This window comes from Hypanus sabinus, assembly GCF_030144855.1.
Source record: "Hypanus sabinus isolate sHypSab1 chromosome X1 unlocalized genomic scaffold, sHypSab1.hap1 SUPER_X1_unloc_7, whole genome shotgun sequence".
Taxonomy (NCBI): Eukaryota; Metazoa; Chordata; class Chondrichthyes; order Myliobatiformes; family Dasyatidae; genus Hypanus; species Hypanus sabinus.
In genome coordinates this window covers 916,564-931,047 of record NW_026778976.1, presented here as the reverse complement: position 1 = coordinate 931,047, position 14,484 = coordinate 916,564, and the positions used below count along the sequence as shown (strand labels likewise).

The following is a 14,484-nucleotide window of genomic DNA, read 5'->3' as shown; positions in this document are numbered from 1 at the left end:
GGGGGAAGATGTCTGAATGTGAGGGTGCGTGTGGAGGGGTAAGAGGACCAGCTGGAGGGTAATGCCAGAGGATCTCGGCAGGTCAGCCAGTACCGACGGGAATAAGCGGACAGTCAATGTTTTGGGCCGAGACCCCTCTTCGGGACTGGGAAAGGAGGGGGAAGGCGCCAAAGTAAAAAATGCTGGGGGGGGGGTGGCGGGTGAGAGGGAGACAAGGGAAGCCAGGTGCGCTGGAGGGGAAGGAATCTGATAGGAGAGGAGGGAAGGAGGAGGAGACCCAAGGCAGAGGTGGTAGGTGAGTGAGAAGAGGTGAGAGTGGGGAACTGAAGAGCGGGGGTGGGGGGGTGGAAATTAAACTAGAAGGTGATAGGTGAAGCTAGGTGGGTGGGGGGGGGAATGAACTACGAAGTGATGGGTGGGAAAGGCAAAGGGCTGGAGGAGAGGGAATCTGACAGGAGAGGAGAGTGGGACCGGGAGGGGGGGACCCAGGGGCAGGTAGGTGATCGTCAGGCCAGCGTGGGGCGGGGGGGGGCGGTACCCAGTTAGATTGCTCCCTAGGGTATCCGTAGAATCGAGGGTGATCACTCTGAATATCCGTCTCCCCTCTCCGTCAGGAGCTGAAATCTCTGCGCAGCCAGCTGCGGGGCACCGTGACGGTGGACGTGGACTCCGGCCGGGAACGGACCTGACCAAGGTCCTGGACGAAATGAGGGAGAAGTACGAGCTAATGGCCGCCAAGAACCAGAAGGAGGCGGAGGCCTGGTTTCAAGGAGCAGGTAGGCGGGAGGGAGAGGGAGGCGGGCGCTCTCCCCTCTTTGAGGGAAAGGTCCAGTGTGAGCGCGTGGTACTGGGCACCCCGGGGGTGACGTTGCTCGACGCCCGGGCGACCTCGGACCATCGGAATCCCGCGTACTCGCGAACCCCTTAAGAGGCGGGGGCAGGAATCGAACCCCGGTCGGTATCCCCGGGCGCTGCGAGACGGCAGCACCAACCGCGCCGCCAAATCAGACCACAGCGGGATTAGGCCGCTCGACCCGTCGAGGTTGCTGCGACTTTCCAACGCGGCGTTCCCTTCCACCCGGCCAGTGGTTGCGATCCCCAGACCGTACAGTGTCAATGGGCGGGAAGGTAATTCCGCCCGGGTGGAATTTGGGATTATCGTGACGCTACTGGGCTGGCCCGTTCTCCTGCTTCCCTACACCGCACCCCCCCCACCCACCCCGCCTCACGGCAACCAAAATGAATACCGAGCCCTGAAGAATGGCCTTGGCCTGAAAAGTCAACGCCATGGATAACTGCTGAGGCCCTCCAGCATTTTCTGTGTCGGCTACTCCAGATTTCCAACACCTGGAGATCCCCTTACACGAGTAAAAATCTCTGGATTCCACCAACCTCCCCTTCTCCCATGGTCCACTCTCCTCTCCTATCAGATTCCTTCTTCCTCAGCCTTATAGCTTTTCCACCAATCACCTCCCAGATTCTTACTTCAACCCCGCTTCCCCCGCCCACCCACCTTCCCCCTCACCTGGTCTCACCTGTCACCATGTCCTCCTCCCCCTCCCCCACCCACCCACCTTCCCCCTCACCTGGTCTCACCTGACACCTTCTCCTCCTCCCCCTCCCCCACCCACCCACCTTCCCCCTCACCTGGTCTCACCTGTCACCTTGTCCTCCCCCCTCCCCACACACCCACCTTCCCCCTCACCTGGTCTCACCTGTCACCTTGTCCTCCTCCCCCTCCCCCACCCACCCACCTTCCCCCTCACCTGGTCTCACCTGTCACCTTGTCCTCCTCCCCCTCCCCCACCCACCCACCTTCCCCCTCACATGGTCTCACCTGTCACCTTGTCCTCCTCCCCCTCCCCCACCCACCCACCTTCCCCCTCACCTGGTCTCACCTGTCACCTTGTCCTCCTCCCCCTCCCCCACCCACCCACCTTCCCCCTCACCTGGTCTCACCTGTCACCTTGTCCTCCCCCTCCCCACCCACCCACCTTCCCCCTCACCTGGTCTCACCTGTCACCTTGTCCTCCTCCCCCTCCCCCACCCACCCACCTTCCCCCTCACCTGGTCTCACCTGTCACCTTGTCCTCCTCCCCCTCCCCCACCCACCCACCTTCCCCCTCACCTGGTCTCACCTGTCACCTTGTCCTCCTCCCCCTCCCCTACCCACCCACCTTCCCCCTCACCTGGTCTCACCTGTCACCTTGTCCTCCTCCCCCTCCCCTACCCACCCACCTTCCCCCTCACCTGGTCTCACCTGTCACCTTGTCCTCCTCCCCCTCCCCTACCCACCCACCTTCCCCCTCACCTGGTCTCACCTGTCACCTTGTCCTCCTCCCCCTCCCCTACCCACCTTCCCCCTCACCTGGTCTCACCTGTCACCTTGTCCTCCTCCCCCTCCCCCACCCACCCACCCCCCTCACCTGGTCTCACCTGTCACATTGTCCTCCTCCCCCTCCCCACCCACCCACCTTCCCCCTCACCTGGTCTCACCTGTCACCTTGTCCTCCTCCCCCTCCCCCACCCACTCACCTTCCCCCTCACCTGGTCTCACCTGTCACCTTGTCCTCCTCCCCCTCCCCCACCCACCCACCTTCCCCCTCACCTGGTCTCACCTGTCAGCTTGTCCTCCTCCCACTCCCCCACCCACCCACCTTCCCCCTCACCTGGTCCCACCTGTCACCTTGTCCTCCTCCCCCTCTCCCACCCACCCACCTTCCCCTCACCTGGTCTCACCTGTCACCTTGTCCCCCTCCCCCACCCACCCACCTTCCCCCTCACCTGGTCTCACCTGTCACCTTGTCCTCCTCCCCCTCCCCCACCCACCCACCTTCCCCTCACCTGGTCTCACCTGTCACCTTGTCCTCGTCCCCCACCCACCCACCTTCCCCCTCACCTGGTCTCACCTGTCACCTTGTCCTCCTCCCCCTCCCCCACCCACCCACCTTCCCCCCACCTGGTCTCATCTGTCAGCTTGTCCTCCTCCCCCTCCCCCACCCACCCACCTTCCCCCTCACCTGGTCTCACCTGTCACCTTGTCCTCCTCCCCTCCCCCACCACCCACCTTCCCCTCACCTGGTCTCACCTGTCACCTTGTCCTCGTCCCCCACCCCCACCCACCCACCTTCCCCCTCACCTGGTCTCAACTGTCACCTTGTCTTCCTCCCCCTCCCCCACCCACCCACCTTCCCCCTCACCTGGTCTCACCTGTCACCTCGTCCTCCTCCCCTCCCCCACCCGCCCACCTTCCCCTGTCACCTTGTCCTCGTCCCCCACCCACCCACCCACCTTCCCCCTCACCTGGTCTCACCTGTCACCTTGTCCTCCTCCCCTCCCCCACCCGCCCACCTTCCCCTCACCTGGTCTCACCTGTCACCTTGTCCTCGTCCCCCACCCACCCACCTTCCCCCTCACCTGGACTCACCTGTCACCTTGTCCTCCTCCCCCTCCCCCACCCACCCACCTTCCCCCTCACCTGGTCTGACCTGTCAGCTTGTCCTCCTCCCCCTCCCCCACCCACCCACCTTCCCCCTCACCTGGTCTCACCTGTCACCTTGTCCACCTCCCCCTCCCCCACCCACCCACCTTCCCCCTCACCTGGTCTCACCTGTCACCTTGTCCTCCTCCCCTCCCCCACCCACCCACCTTCCCCCTCACCTGGTCTCACCTGTCACCTTGTCTTCCTCCCCTCCCCCACCTACCCACCTTCCCCCTCACCTGGTCTCACCTGTCACCTTGTCCTCCTCCCCCTCCCCCACCCACCCACCTTCCCCTCACCTGGTCTCACCTGTCACCTTGTCCTCGTCCCCCACCCCCACCCACCCACCTTCCCCCTCACCTGGTCTCAACTGTCACCTTGTCTTCCTCCCCCTCCCCCACCCACCCACCTTCCCCCTCACCTGGTCTCACCTGTCACCTCGTCCTCCTCCCCTCCCCCACCCGCCCACCTTCCCCTCACCTGGTCTCACCTGTCACCTTGTCCTCGTCCCCCACCCACCCACCCACCTTCCCCCTCACCTGGTCTCACCTGTCACCTTGTCCTCCTCCCCTCCCCCACCCGCCCACCTTCCCCTCACCTGGTCTCACCTGTCACCTTGTCCTCGTCCCCCACCCACCCACCTTCCCCCTCACCTGGACTCACCTGTCACCTTGTCCTCCTCCCCCTCCCCCACCCACCCACCTTCCCCCTCACCTGGTCTCACCTGTCAGCTTGTCCTCCTCCCCCTCCCCCACCCACCCACCTTCCCCCTCACCTGGTCTCACCTGTCACCTTGTCCACCTCCCCCTCCCCCACCCACCCACCTTCCCCCTCACCTGGTCTCACCTGTCACCTTGTCCTCCTCCCCTCCCCCACCCACCCACCTTCCCCCTCACCTGGTCTCACCTGTCACCTTGTCTTCCTCCCCTCCCCCACCTACCCACCTTCCCCCTCACCTGGTCTCACCTGTCATCTTGTCCTCCTCCCCTCCCCCCCACCCACCCACCTTCCCCCTCACCTGGCCTCACCTGTCACCTTGTCCTCCTCCCCCTCCCCCCACCTACCCACCTTCCCCTCACCTGGTCTCACCTGTCAGCTTGTCCTCCTCCCCCTCCCCCACCCACCCACCTTCCCCCCCACCTGGTCTCATCTGTCAGCTTGTCCTCCTCCCCCTCCCCCACCCACCCACCTTCCCCTCACCTGGTCTCACCTGTCACCCTGTCCTCCTCCCCCTCCCCCACCCACCCACCTTCCCCCTCACCTGGTCTCACCTGTCACCCTGTCCTCCTCCCTCTCCCCCACCCACCCACCTTCCCCTCACCTGGTCTCACCTGTCACCTTGTCCTCCTCCCCCTCCCCCCACCCACCTTCTCCCTCACCTGGTCTCACCTGTCAGCTTGTCCTCCTCCCTCTCCCCCCACCCACCCACCTTCCCCCTCACCTGGTCTCACCTGTCACCTTGTCCTCCCCCTCCCCACCCACCCACCTTCCCCCTCACCTGGTCTCAGCTGTCAGCTTGTCCTCCTCCCCCTGCCCCACCCACCTTCCCCCTCACCTGGTCTCACCTGTCACCTTGTCCTCGTCCCCCCACCCCCACCCACCCACCTTCCCCCTCACCTGGTCTCAACTGTCACCTTGTCTTCCTCCCCCTCCCCCACCCACCCACCTTCCCCCTCACCTGGTCTCACCTGTCAGCTTGTCCTCCTCCCCTCCCCCACCCGCCCACCTTCCCCTCACCTGGTCTCACCTGTCACCTTGTCCTCGTCCCCCACCACCCACCTTCCCCCTCACCTGGACTCACCTGTCACCTTGTCCTCCTCCCCCTCCCCCACCCACCCACCTTCCCCCTCACCTGGTCTGACCTGTCAGCTTGTCCTCCTCCCCCTCCCCCACCCACCCACCTTCCCCCTCACCTGGTCTCACCTGTCACCTTGTCCACCTCCCCCTCCCCCACCCACCCACCTTCCCCCTCACCTGGTCTCACCTGTCACCTTGTCCTCCTCCCCCTCCCCCACCCACCCACCTTCCCCCTCACCTGGTCTCACCTGTCACCTTGTCTTCCTCCCCTCCCCCACCTACCCACCTTCCCCCTCACCTGGTCTCACCTGTCACCTTGTCCTCCTCCCCCTCCCCCACCCACCCACCTTCCCCTCACCTGGTCTCACCTGTCACCTTGTCCTCGTCCCCCACCCCCACCCACCCACCTTCCCCCTCACCTGGTCTCAACTGTCACCTTGTCTTCCTCCCCCTCCCCCACCCACCCACCTTCCCCCTCACCTGGTCTCACCTGTCACCTCGTCCTCCTCCCCTCCCCCACCCGCCCCACCTTCCCCTCACCTGGTCTCACCTGTCACCTTGTCCTCGTCCCCCACCCACCCACCCACCTTCCCCCTCACCTGGTCTCACCTGTCACCTTGTCCTCCTCCCCTCCCCCACCCGCCCCACCTTCCCCTCACCTGGTCTCACCTGTCACCTTGTCCTCGTCCCCCACCCACCCACCTTCCCCCTCACCTGGACTCACCTGTCACCTTGTCCTCCTCCCCCTCCCCCACCCACCCACCTTCCCCCTCACCTGGTCTCACCTGTCAGCTTGTCCTCCTCCCCCTCCCCCACCCACCCACCTTCCCCCCTCACCTGGTCTCACCTGTCACCTTGTCCACCTCCCCCTCCCCCCACCCACCCACCTTCCCCCTCACCTGGTCTCACCTGTCACCTTGTCCTCCTCCCCTCCCCCACCCACCCACCTTCCCCCTCACCTGGTCTCACCTGTCACCTTGTCTTCCTCCCCTCCCCCACCTACCCACCTTCCCCCCTCACCTGGTCTCACCTGTCATCTTGTCCTCCTCCCCTCCCCCCACCCACCCCACCTTCCCCCTCACCTGGCCTCACCTGTCACCTTGTCCTCCTCCCCCTCCCCCACCTACCCACCTTCCCCTCACCTGGTCTCACCTGTCAGCTTGTCCTCCTCCCCCTCCCCCACCCACCCACCTTCCCCCACCTGGTCTCATCTGTCAGCTTGTCCTCCTCCCCCTCCCCCACCCACCCACCTTCCCCTCACCTGGTCTCACCTGTCACCCTGTCCTCCTCCCCCTCCCCCACCCACCCACCTTCCCCCTCACCTGGTCTCACCTGTCACCCTGTCCTCCTCCCTCTCCCCCACCCACCCACCTTCCCCTCACCTGGTCTCACCTGTCACCTTGTCCTCCTCCCCCTCCCCCCACCCACCTTCTCCCTCACCTGGTCTCACCTGTCAGCTTGTCCTCCTCCCTCTCCCCCACCCACCCACCTTCCCCCTCACCTGGTCTCACCTGTCACCTTGTCCTCCCCCTCCCCACCCACCCACCTTCCCCCTCACCTGGTCTCACCTGTCAGCTTGTCCTCCTCCCCCTGCCCCACCCACCTTCCCCCTCACCTGGTCTCACCTGTCACCTTGTCCTCGTCCCCCACCCCCACCCACCCACCTTCCCCCTCACCTGGTCTCAACTGTCACCTTGTCTTCCTCCCCCTCCCCCACCCACCCACCTTCCCCCTCACCTGGTCTCACCTGTCACCTCGTCCTCCTCCCCTCCCCCACCCGCCCACCTTCCCCTCACCTGGTCTCACCTGTCACCTTGTCCTCGTCCCCCACCCACCTTCCCCCTCACCTGGTCTCACCTGTCACCTCGTCCTCCTCCCCTCCCCCACCCACCCACCTTCCCCCTCACCTGGTCTCACCTGTCACCTTGTCCACCTCCCCCTCCCCCACCCACCCACCTTCCCCCTCACCTGGTCTCACCTGTCACCTTGTCCTCCTCCCCTCCCCCCACCCACCCACCTTCCCCCTCACCTGGTCTCACCTGTCACCCTTGTCTTCCTCCCCTCCCCCACCTACCCACCTTCCCCCTCACCTGGTCTCACCTGTCACCTTGTCCTCCTCCCCTCCCCCACCCACCCACCTTCCCCCTCACCTGGTCTCACCTGTCACCTTGTCCTCCTCCCCTCCCCCACCCACCCACCTTCCCCCTCACCTGGTCTCACCTGTCACCTTGTCTTCCTCCCCCTCCCCCACCCACCCACCTTCCCCCTCACCTGGTCACCTTCCTTGGTGTATTTAAAGCGGAAGTTCTTGATTAGTCAGGATGTCAAAAGTTACGTGGCGAAGGCAGGAGAATGGAGGTTGAGAGGGATAGTAAATCAGCTACGATGGAATGGGGGAGCAGATATTTATTAATTATTAAGTGCAGAACAGGGCAACGCGCCTTGACATCCCACAGCCTACCTATCTAACACTAGGCCAATTTACATTGACCAGTGACCTATCACCCACACTGCCTCATTGTCCTGTGTAGTTTTTATTGTCATGCCTGCACTGTCCGTTTCTCCGCAGTCGTCCACTGTCCAGCAGTCCGTGGCGACCAGCTCCCAGAGGCTGGGGACCGAGAAGGACCAGCTGAGCGAGAACAGGCGCAAGCTGCAGACGGTGGAGATCGACCTCCAGACGCTGCTGAGCGTGGTGAGTGGCCGCGAGGTTTTTCACCCCCCCGTCGCAGAGCACCGCGGAACAGAAACCGGCCCTTCGGCCCCGTCGACTGCGGGTCTGCACACCCTTCTCATCCACGTACCCACCCCGACTTCTCCTGAGCGTTGAAGTTTAACCCGTATCCACCACTTCCTCTGGCAGCTCGTTCCACACTCACACCGTGGAAAAACAAGTTCGTGTTCTCCTTAAACACTTCAACTTTCACCCTCAACCCGTGACCTCTACTTTTAGTGTCACCCAATCTCGGTTAAGAACAGAAAGCCTGCTGTCGTTTACCCTACCCGTACCCCTCATGACCCTATCAAATCTCCCCTCGTTCTACTGTGCTCCAGGCAGTAATCTATTCCACCTTACCCAACGTCCTTGTAAATTTTCTCTGCGCTCTTTCAATTTTATTCAGATCTTTCCTGGAGGTCAATGACCAGAACTGTGCGCAGTACTCCAAATTCGTCCTCACGAATGCCTGTGGAACTGCAGTAAAACATCCCAATTTCTGCGCTCCGTACTCTGATTTATGAAGGCCCAAATCTGTTTTTATGACCCTACGTATCCGTGACACCACTTTCAAAGAATTACAGATACTTCTGTTCAACAGCACTCCTGTGCAAATCCGTGCCCCGCCCTCCCAAAGTGCCACACCTTGCAGTTGTCTGGATTAAATTCCGTCTGCCATTTTTCCAGCTGGCCCAAAATCGTCCTCGCTGTCCGTATCGCCTCCGGTCTTGGTATCATCCGCGAAGTTGCTGATTCAGCTTGCCCCGTTATCATCCAGATCTGTTGATACAGATGACAAAACGACAATGGACACGGCACCAATCCCTCCGGGACACCACCCGATACAGCCCTGTCATCAGAGAAGCAAACATCAACTGCCTTTCTGTGGCTCTCCCACAGAGTCCAACGTTCCACCGAGCCAATGACGAATCCAATCTCCCACCGAGCCAGTGTCGAATCCAATCTCCCACGGAGAAAGAGTCAAATCCAATCTCCCACGGAGAAAGAGTCAAATCCAATCTCCCACTGAGCCAATGTCGAATCCAATCTCCCACCGAGCCAGTATCGAATCCAATCTCTCACCGAGCCAGTGTCGAATCCAATCTCCCCCCGAGCCAGTGTCAAATCCAATCTCCCACCGAGCCAGTGTCGAATCCAATCTCCCACGGAGAAAGAGTCAAATCCAATCTCCCACGGAGAAAGAGTCAAATCCAATCTCCCACTGAGCCAATGTCGAATCCAATCTCCCACCGAGCCAGTATCGAATCCAATCTCTCACCGAGCCAGTGTCGAATCCAATCTCCCCCTGAGCCAGTGTCAAATCCAATCTCCCACCGAGCCAGTGTCGAATCCAATCTCCCCCTGAGCCAGTGTCAAATCCAATCTCCCCCTGAGCCAGTGTCGAATCCAATCTCCCACCGAGCCAGCGTCGAATCCAATCTCCCCCTGAGCCAGCGTCGAATCCAATCTCCCCCCCGAGCCAATGTCGAATCCAATCTCCCACTGAGCCAATGTCGAATCCAATCTCCCCCCGAGCCAGCGTCGAATCCAATCTCCCACTGAGCCAATGTCGAATCCAATCTCCCACCGAGCCAGTATCGAATCCAATCTCTCACCGAGCCAGTGTCGAATCCAATCTCCCCCTGAGCCAGTGTCGAACCCAATCTCCCCCTGAGCCAGTGTCAAATCCAATCTCCCCCTGAGCCAGTGTCGAATCCAATCTCCCCCTGAGCCAATGTCGAATCCAATCTCCCCCTGAGCCAGTGTCAAATCCAATCTCCCCCTGAGCCAGTCGAATACAATCTCCCACCGAGCCAGTGTCGAATACAATCTCCCCCTGAGCCAGTGTCAAATCCAATCTCCTCCTGAGCCAGTGTCGAATCCAATCTCCCCCTGAACCAATGTCGAATCCAATCTCCCACCGAGCCAGTGTCGAATCCAATCTCTCCCTGAGCCAATGTCGAATCCAAACTCCCCCTGAGCCAGTGTCGAATCCAATCTCCCCCTGAGCCAATGTCGAATCCAATCTCCCCCTGAGCCAGTGTTGAATCCAATCTCCCCCTGAGCCAGTATCGAATCCAATCTCCCCCTGAGCCAGCGTCGAATCCAATCTCCCCCTGAGCCAGTGTCGAATCCAATCCCCCCCTGAGCCAGCGTCGAATCCAATCTCCCCCTGAGCCAGTGTCGAATCCAATCCCCCCCTGAGCCAGTCTAATCCAATCACCCCCTGAGCCAGTGTCGAATCCAATCTCCCCCTGAGCCAGAGTCGAATCCAATCTCCCCCTGAGCCAGTGTCGAATCCAATCCCCCCCTGAGCCAGTGTCGAATCCAATCTCCCCCTGAGCCGGTGTCGAATACAATCTCCTCCTGAGCCAGTGTCGAATACAATCTCCTCCTGAGCCAGCGTCGAATCCAATCTCCCCCTGAGCCAGTGACGAATCCAATCTCCCCCTGAGCCAGTGTCGAATCCAATCTCCCCCTGAGCCAGTATCGAATCCAATCTCCCCCTGAGCCAGTGTTGAATCCAATCACCCCCTGAGCCAGTGTCGAATCCAATCTCCCACTGAGCCAGTGTCGAATCCAATCTCCCCGTGAGCCAGTGTCGAATCCAATCTCCCCCCGAGCCAGTGTCGAATCCAATCTCCCACCGAGCCAGTGTCGAATCCAATCTCCCACCGAGCCAGTGTCGAATCCAATCTCCCACCGAGCCAGTGTCGAATCCAATCTCCCACCGAGCCAGTGTCGAATCCAATCTCCCACCGAGCCAGTGTCGAATCCAATCTCCCACCGAGCCAGTGTCAAATCCAATCTGCCACCGAGCCAGTGTCGAATCCAATCTCCCCCTGAGCCAGTGTCAAATCCAATCTCCCACCGAGCCAGTGTCAAATCCAATCTGCCACCGAGCCAGTGTCGAATCCAATCTCCCACCGAGCCAGTGTCAAATCCAATCTCCCACCGAGCCAGTGTCAAATCCAATCTCCCACCTAGCCAGTGTCGAATCCAATCTCCCACCGAGCCAGTGTCAAATCCAATCTCCCACCTAGCCAGTGTCGAATCCAATCTCCCACTGAGCCAATGTCGAATCCAATCTCCCCCCGAGCCAGTGTCAAATCCAATCTCCCACCGAGCCAATGTCGAATCCAATCTCCCACTGAGCCAATGTCGTATCCAATCTCCCACTGAGCCAATGTCGAATCCAATCTCCCCCCGAGCCAATGTCGAATCCAATCTCCCACTGAGCCAATGTCGAATCCAATCTCCCCCTGAGCCAGTGTCGAATCCAATCACCCCCTGAGCCAGTGTCGAATCCAATCTCCCACTGAGCCAATGTCGAATCCAATCTCCCACCGAGCCAGTGTCGAATCCAATCTCCCCCTGAGCCAGTGTCGAATCCAATCTCCCACCGAGCCAATGTCGAATCCAATCTCCCCCTGAGCCAGTGTCAAATCCAATCTCCCACCGAGCCAATGTCGAATCCAATCTCCCACCGAGCCAGTGTCGAATCCAATCTCCCCCTGAGCCAATGTCGAATCCAATCTCCCCCTGAGCCAGTGTCGAATCCAATCTCCCCCTGAGCCAGTGTCGAATCCAATCTCCCCCTGAGCCAGTGTCGAATCCAATCTCCCCCTGAGCCAGTGTCGAATCCAATCTCCCCCTGAGCCAGTGTCGAATCCAATCTCCCCCTGAGCCAGTGTCGAATCCAGTCTCGAACTGAGCCAATGTCGAATCCAATCTCCCACTGTCAGTGTCGAATCCAATCTCCCCCTGAGCCAGTGTCGAATCCAATCCCCCAGTGAGCCAGTGTCGAATCCAATCTCCCCCTGAGCCAGTGTCGAATCCAATCTCCCCCTGAGCCAGTGTCGAATCCAATCTCCCCCTGAGCCAGTGTCGAATCCAATCTCCCCCTGAGCCAGTGTCGAATCCAATCTCGAACTGAGCCAATGTCGAATCCAATCTCCCACTGAGTCAGTGTCGAATCCAATCTCCCCCTGAGCCAGTGTCGAATCCAATCCCCCAGTGAGCCAGTGTCGAATCCAATCTCCCCCTGAGCCAGTGTCGAATCCAATCTCCCCCTGAGCCAGTGTCAAATCCAATCTCCTCCTGAGCCAGTGTCAAATCCAATCTCCCCCTGAGCCAGTGTCGAATCCAATCTCCCCCTGAGCCAGTGTCGAATACAATCTCCCCCCGAGCCAATGTCGAATCCAATCTCCCCCTGAGCCAGTGTCGAATCCAATCTCCCCCTGAGCCAGTGTCGAATCCAATCTCCCCCTGAGCCAGTGTCGAACCCAATCTCCCCCTGAGCCAGTGTCAAATCCAATCTCCCCCTGAGCCAGTGTCGAACCCAATCTCCCCCTGAGCCAGTGTCAAATCCAATCTCCCCCTGAGCCAGTGTCGAATCCAATCTCCCCCTGAGCCAATGTCGAATCCAATCTCCCCCTGAGCCAGTGTCAAATCCAATCTCCCCCTGAGCCAGTCGAATACAATCTCCCACCGAGCCAGTGTCGAATACAATCTCCCCCTGAGCCAGTGTCAAATCCAATCTCCTCCTGAGCCAGTGTCGAATCCAATCTCCCCCTGAACCAATGTCGAATCCAATCTCCCACCGAGCCAGTGTCGAATCCAATCTCTCCCTGAGCCAATGTCGAATCCAAACTCCCCCTGAGCCAGTGTCGAATCCAATCTCCCCCTGAGCCAATGTCGAATCCAATCTCCCCCTGAGCCAGTGTCGAATCCAATCTCCCCCTGAGCCAGTATCGAATCCAATCTCCCCCTGAGCCAGCGTCGAATCCAATCTCCCCCTGAGCCAGCGTCGAATCCAATCTCCCCCTGAGCCAGTGTCGAATCCAATCTCCCCCTGAGCCAGCGTCGAATCCAATCTCCCCCTGAGCCAGTGTCGAATCCAATCCCCCCCTGAGCCAGTCTAATCCAATCACCCCCTGAGCCAGTGTCGAATCCAATCTCCCCCTGAGCCAGAGTCGAATCCAATCTCCCCCTGAGCCAGTGTCAAATCCAATCTCCCACCGAGCCAGTGTCAAATCCAATCTGCCACCGAGCCAGTGTCGAATCCAATCTCCCACCGAGCCAGTGTCAAATCCAATCTCCCACCGAGCCAGTGTCAAATCCAATCTCCCACCTAGCCAGTGTCGAATCCAATCTCCCACCGAGCCACTGTCAAATCCAATCTCCCACCTAGCCAGTGTCGAATCCAATCTCCCACTGAGCCAATGTCGAATCCAATCTCCCCCCGAGCCAGTGTCAAATCCAATCTCCCACCGAGCCAATGTCGAATCCAATCTCCCCCTGAGCCAGTGTCGAACCCAATCTCCCCCTGAGCCAGTGTCGAATCCAATCTCCCCCTGAGCCAGTGTCGAATCCAATCACCCCCTGAGCCAATGTCGTATCCAATCTCCCACTGAGCCAATGTCGAATCCAATCTCCCCCTGAGCCAGTGTCGAACCCAATCTCCCCCTGAGCCAGTGTCGAATCCAATCTCCCCCTGAGCCAGTGTCGAATCCAATCACCCCCTGAGCCAGTGTCGAATCCAATCTCCCCCTGAGCCAGTGTCGAACCCAATCTCCCACTGAGCCAATGTCGAATCCAATCTCCCCCCGAGCCAGTGTCAAATCCAATCTCCCACCTAGCCAGTGTCGAATCCAATCTCCCACTGAGCCAATGTCGAATCCAATCTCCCCCCGAGCCAGTGTCAAATCCAATCTCCCACCGAGCCAATGTCGAATCCAATCTCCCCCTGAGCCAGTGTCGAACCCAATCTCCCCCTGAGCCAGTGTCGAATCCAATCTCCCCCTGAGCCAGTGTCGAATCCAATCACCCCCTGAGCCAATGTCGTATCCAATCTCCCACTGAGCCAATGTCGAATCCAATCTCCCCCTGAGCCAGTGTCGAACCCAATCTCCCCCTGAGCCAGTGTCGAATCCAATCTCCCCCTGAGCCAGTGTCGAATCCAATCACCCCCTGAGCCAGTGTCGAATCCAATCTCCCCCTGAGCCAGTGTCGAACCCAATCTCCCCCTGAGCCAGTGTCAAATCCAATCTCCCCCTGAGCCAGTGTCGAACCCAATCTCCCCCTGAGCCAGTGTCAAATCCAATCTCCCCCTGAGCCAGTGTCGAATCCAATCTCCCCCTGAGCCAATGTCGAATCCAATCTCCCCCTGAGCCAGTGTCAAATCCAATCTCCCCCTGAGCCAGTCGAATACAATCTCCCACCGAGCCAGTGTCGAATACAATCTCCCCCTGAGCCAGTGTCAAATCCAATCTCCTCCTGAGCCAGTGTCGAATCCAATCTCCCCCTGAACCAATGTCGAATCCAATCTCCCACCGAGCCAGTGTCGAATCCAATCTCTCCCTGAGCCAATGTCGAATCCAAACTCCCCCTGAGCCAGTGTCGAATCCAATCTCCCCCTGAGCCAATGTCGAATCCAATCTCCCCCTGAGCCAGTGTCGAATCCAATCTCCCCCTGAGCCAGTATCGA

The 14,484-nt window shown here is 60.1% G+C and overlaps 1 protein-coding gene across 1 annotated transcript in view; it reads left to right on the top strand.

Moving 5' to 3' along the window:
- Positions 1 to 614: 614 nt before the first annotated feature.
- The window catches only part of LOC132385653 (keratin, type I cytoskeletal 17-like), a gene marked incomplete at its 5' end in the record, with an annotated part of 29,726 nt that continues 15,856 nt past the window's right edge, over positions 615 to 14,484 (top strand). The window contains 3 exons of the mRNA XM_059957860.1: positions 615 to 844; positions 930 to 1,128; positions 7,810 to 7,973. Of these exons, the coding sequence (XP_059813843.1) occupies positions 615 to 844; positions 930 to 1,128; positions 7,810 to 7,973 (593 nt within the window). The remainder of the gene's footprint in view (positions 845 to 929; positions 1,129 to 7,809; positions 7,974 to 14,484) is intronic.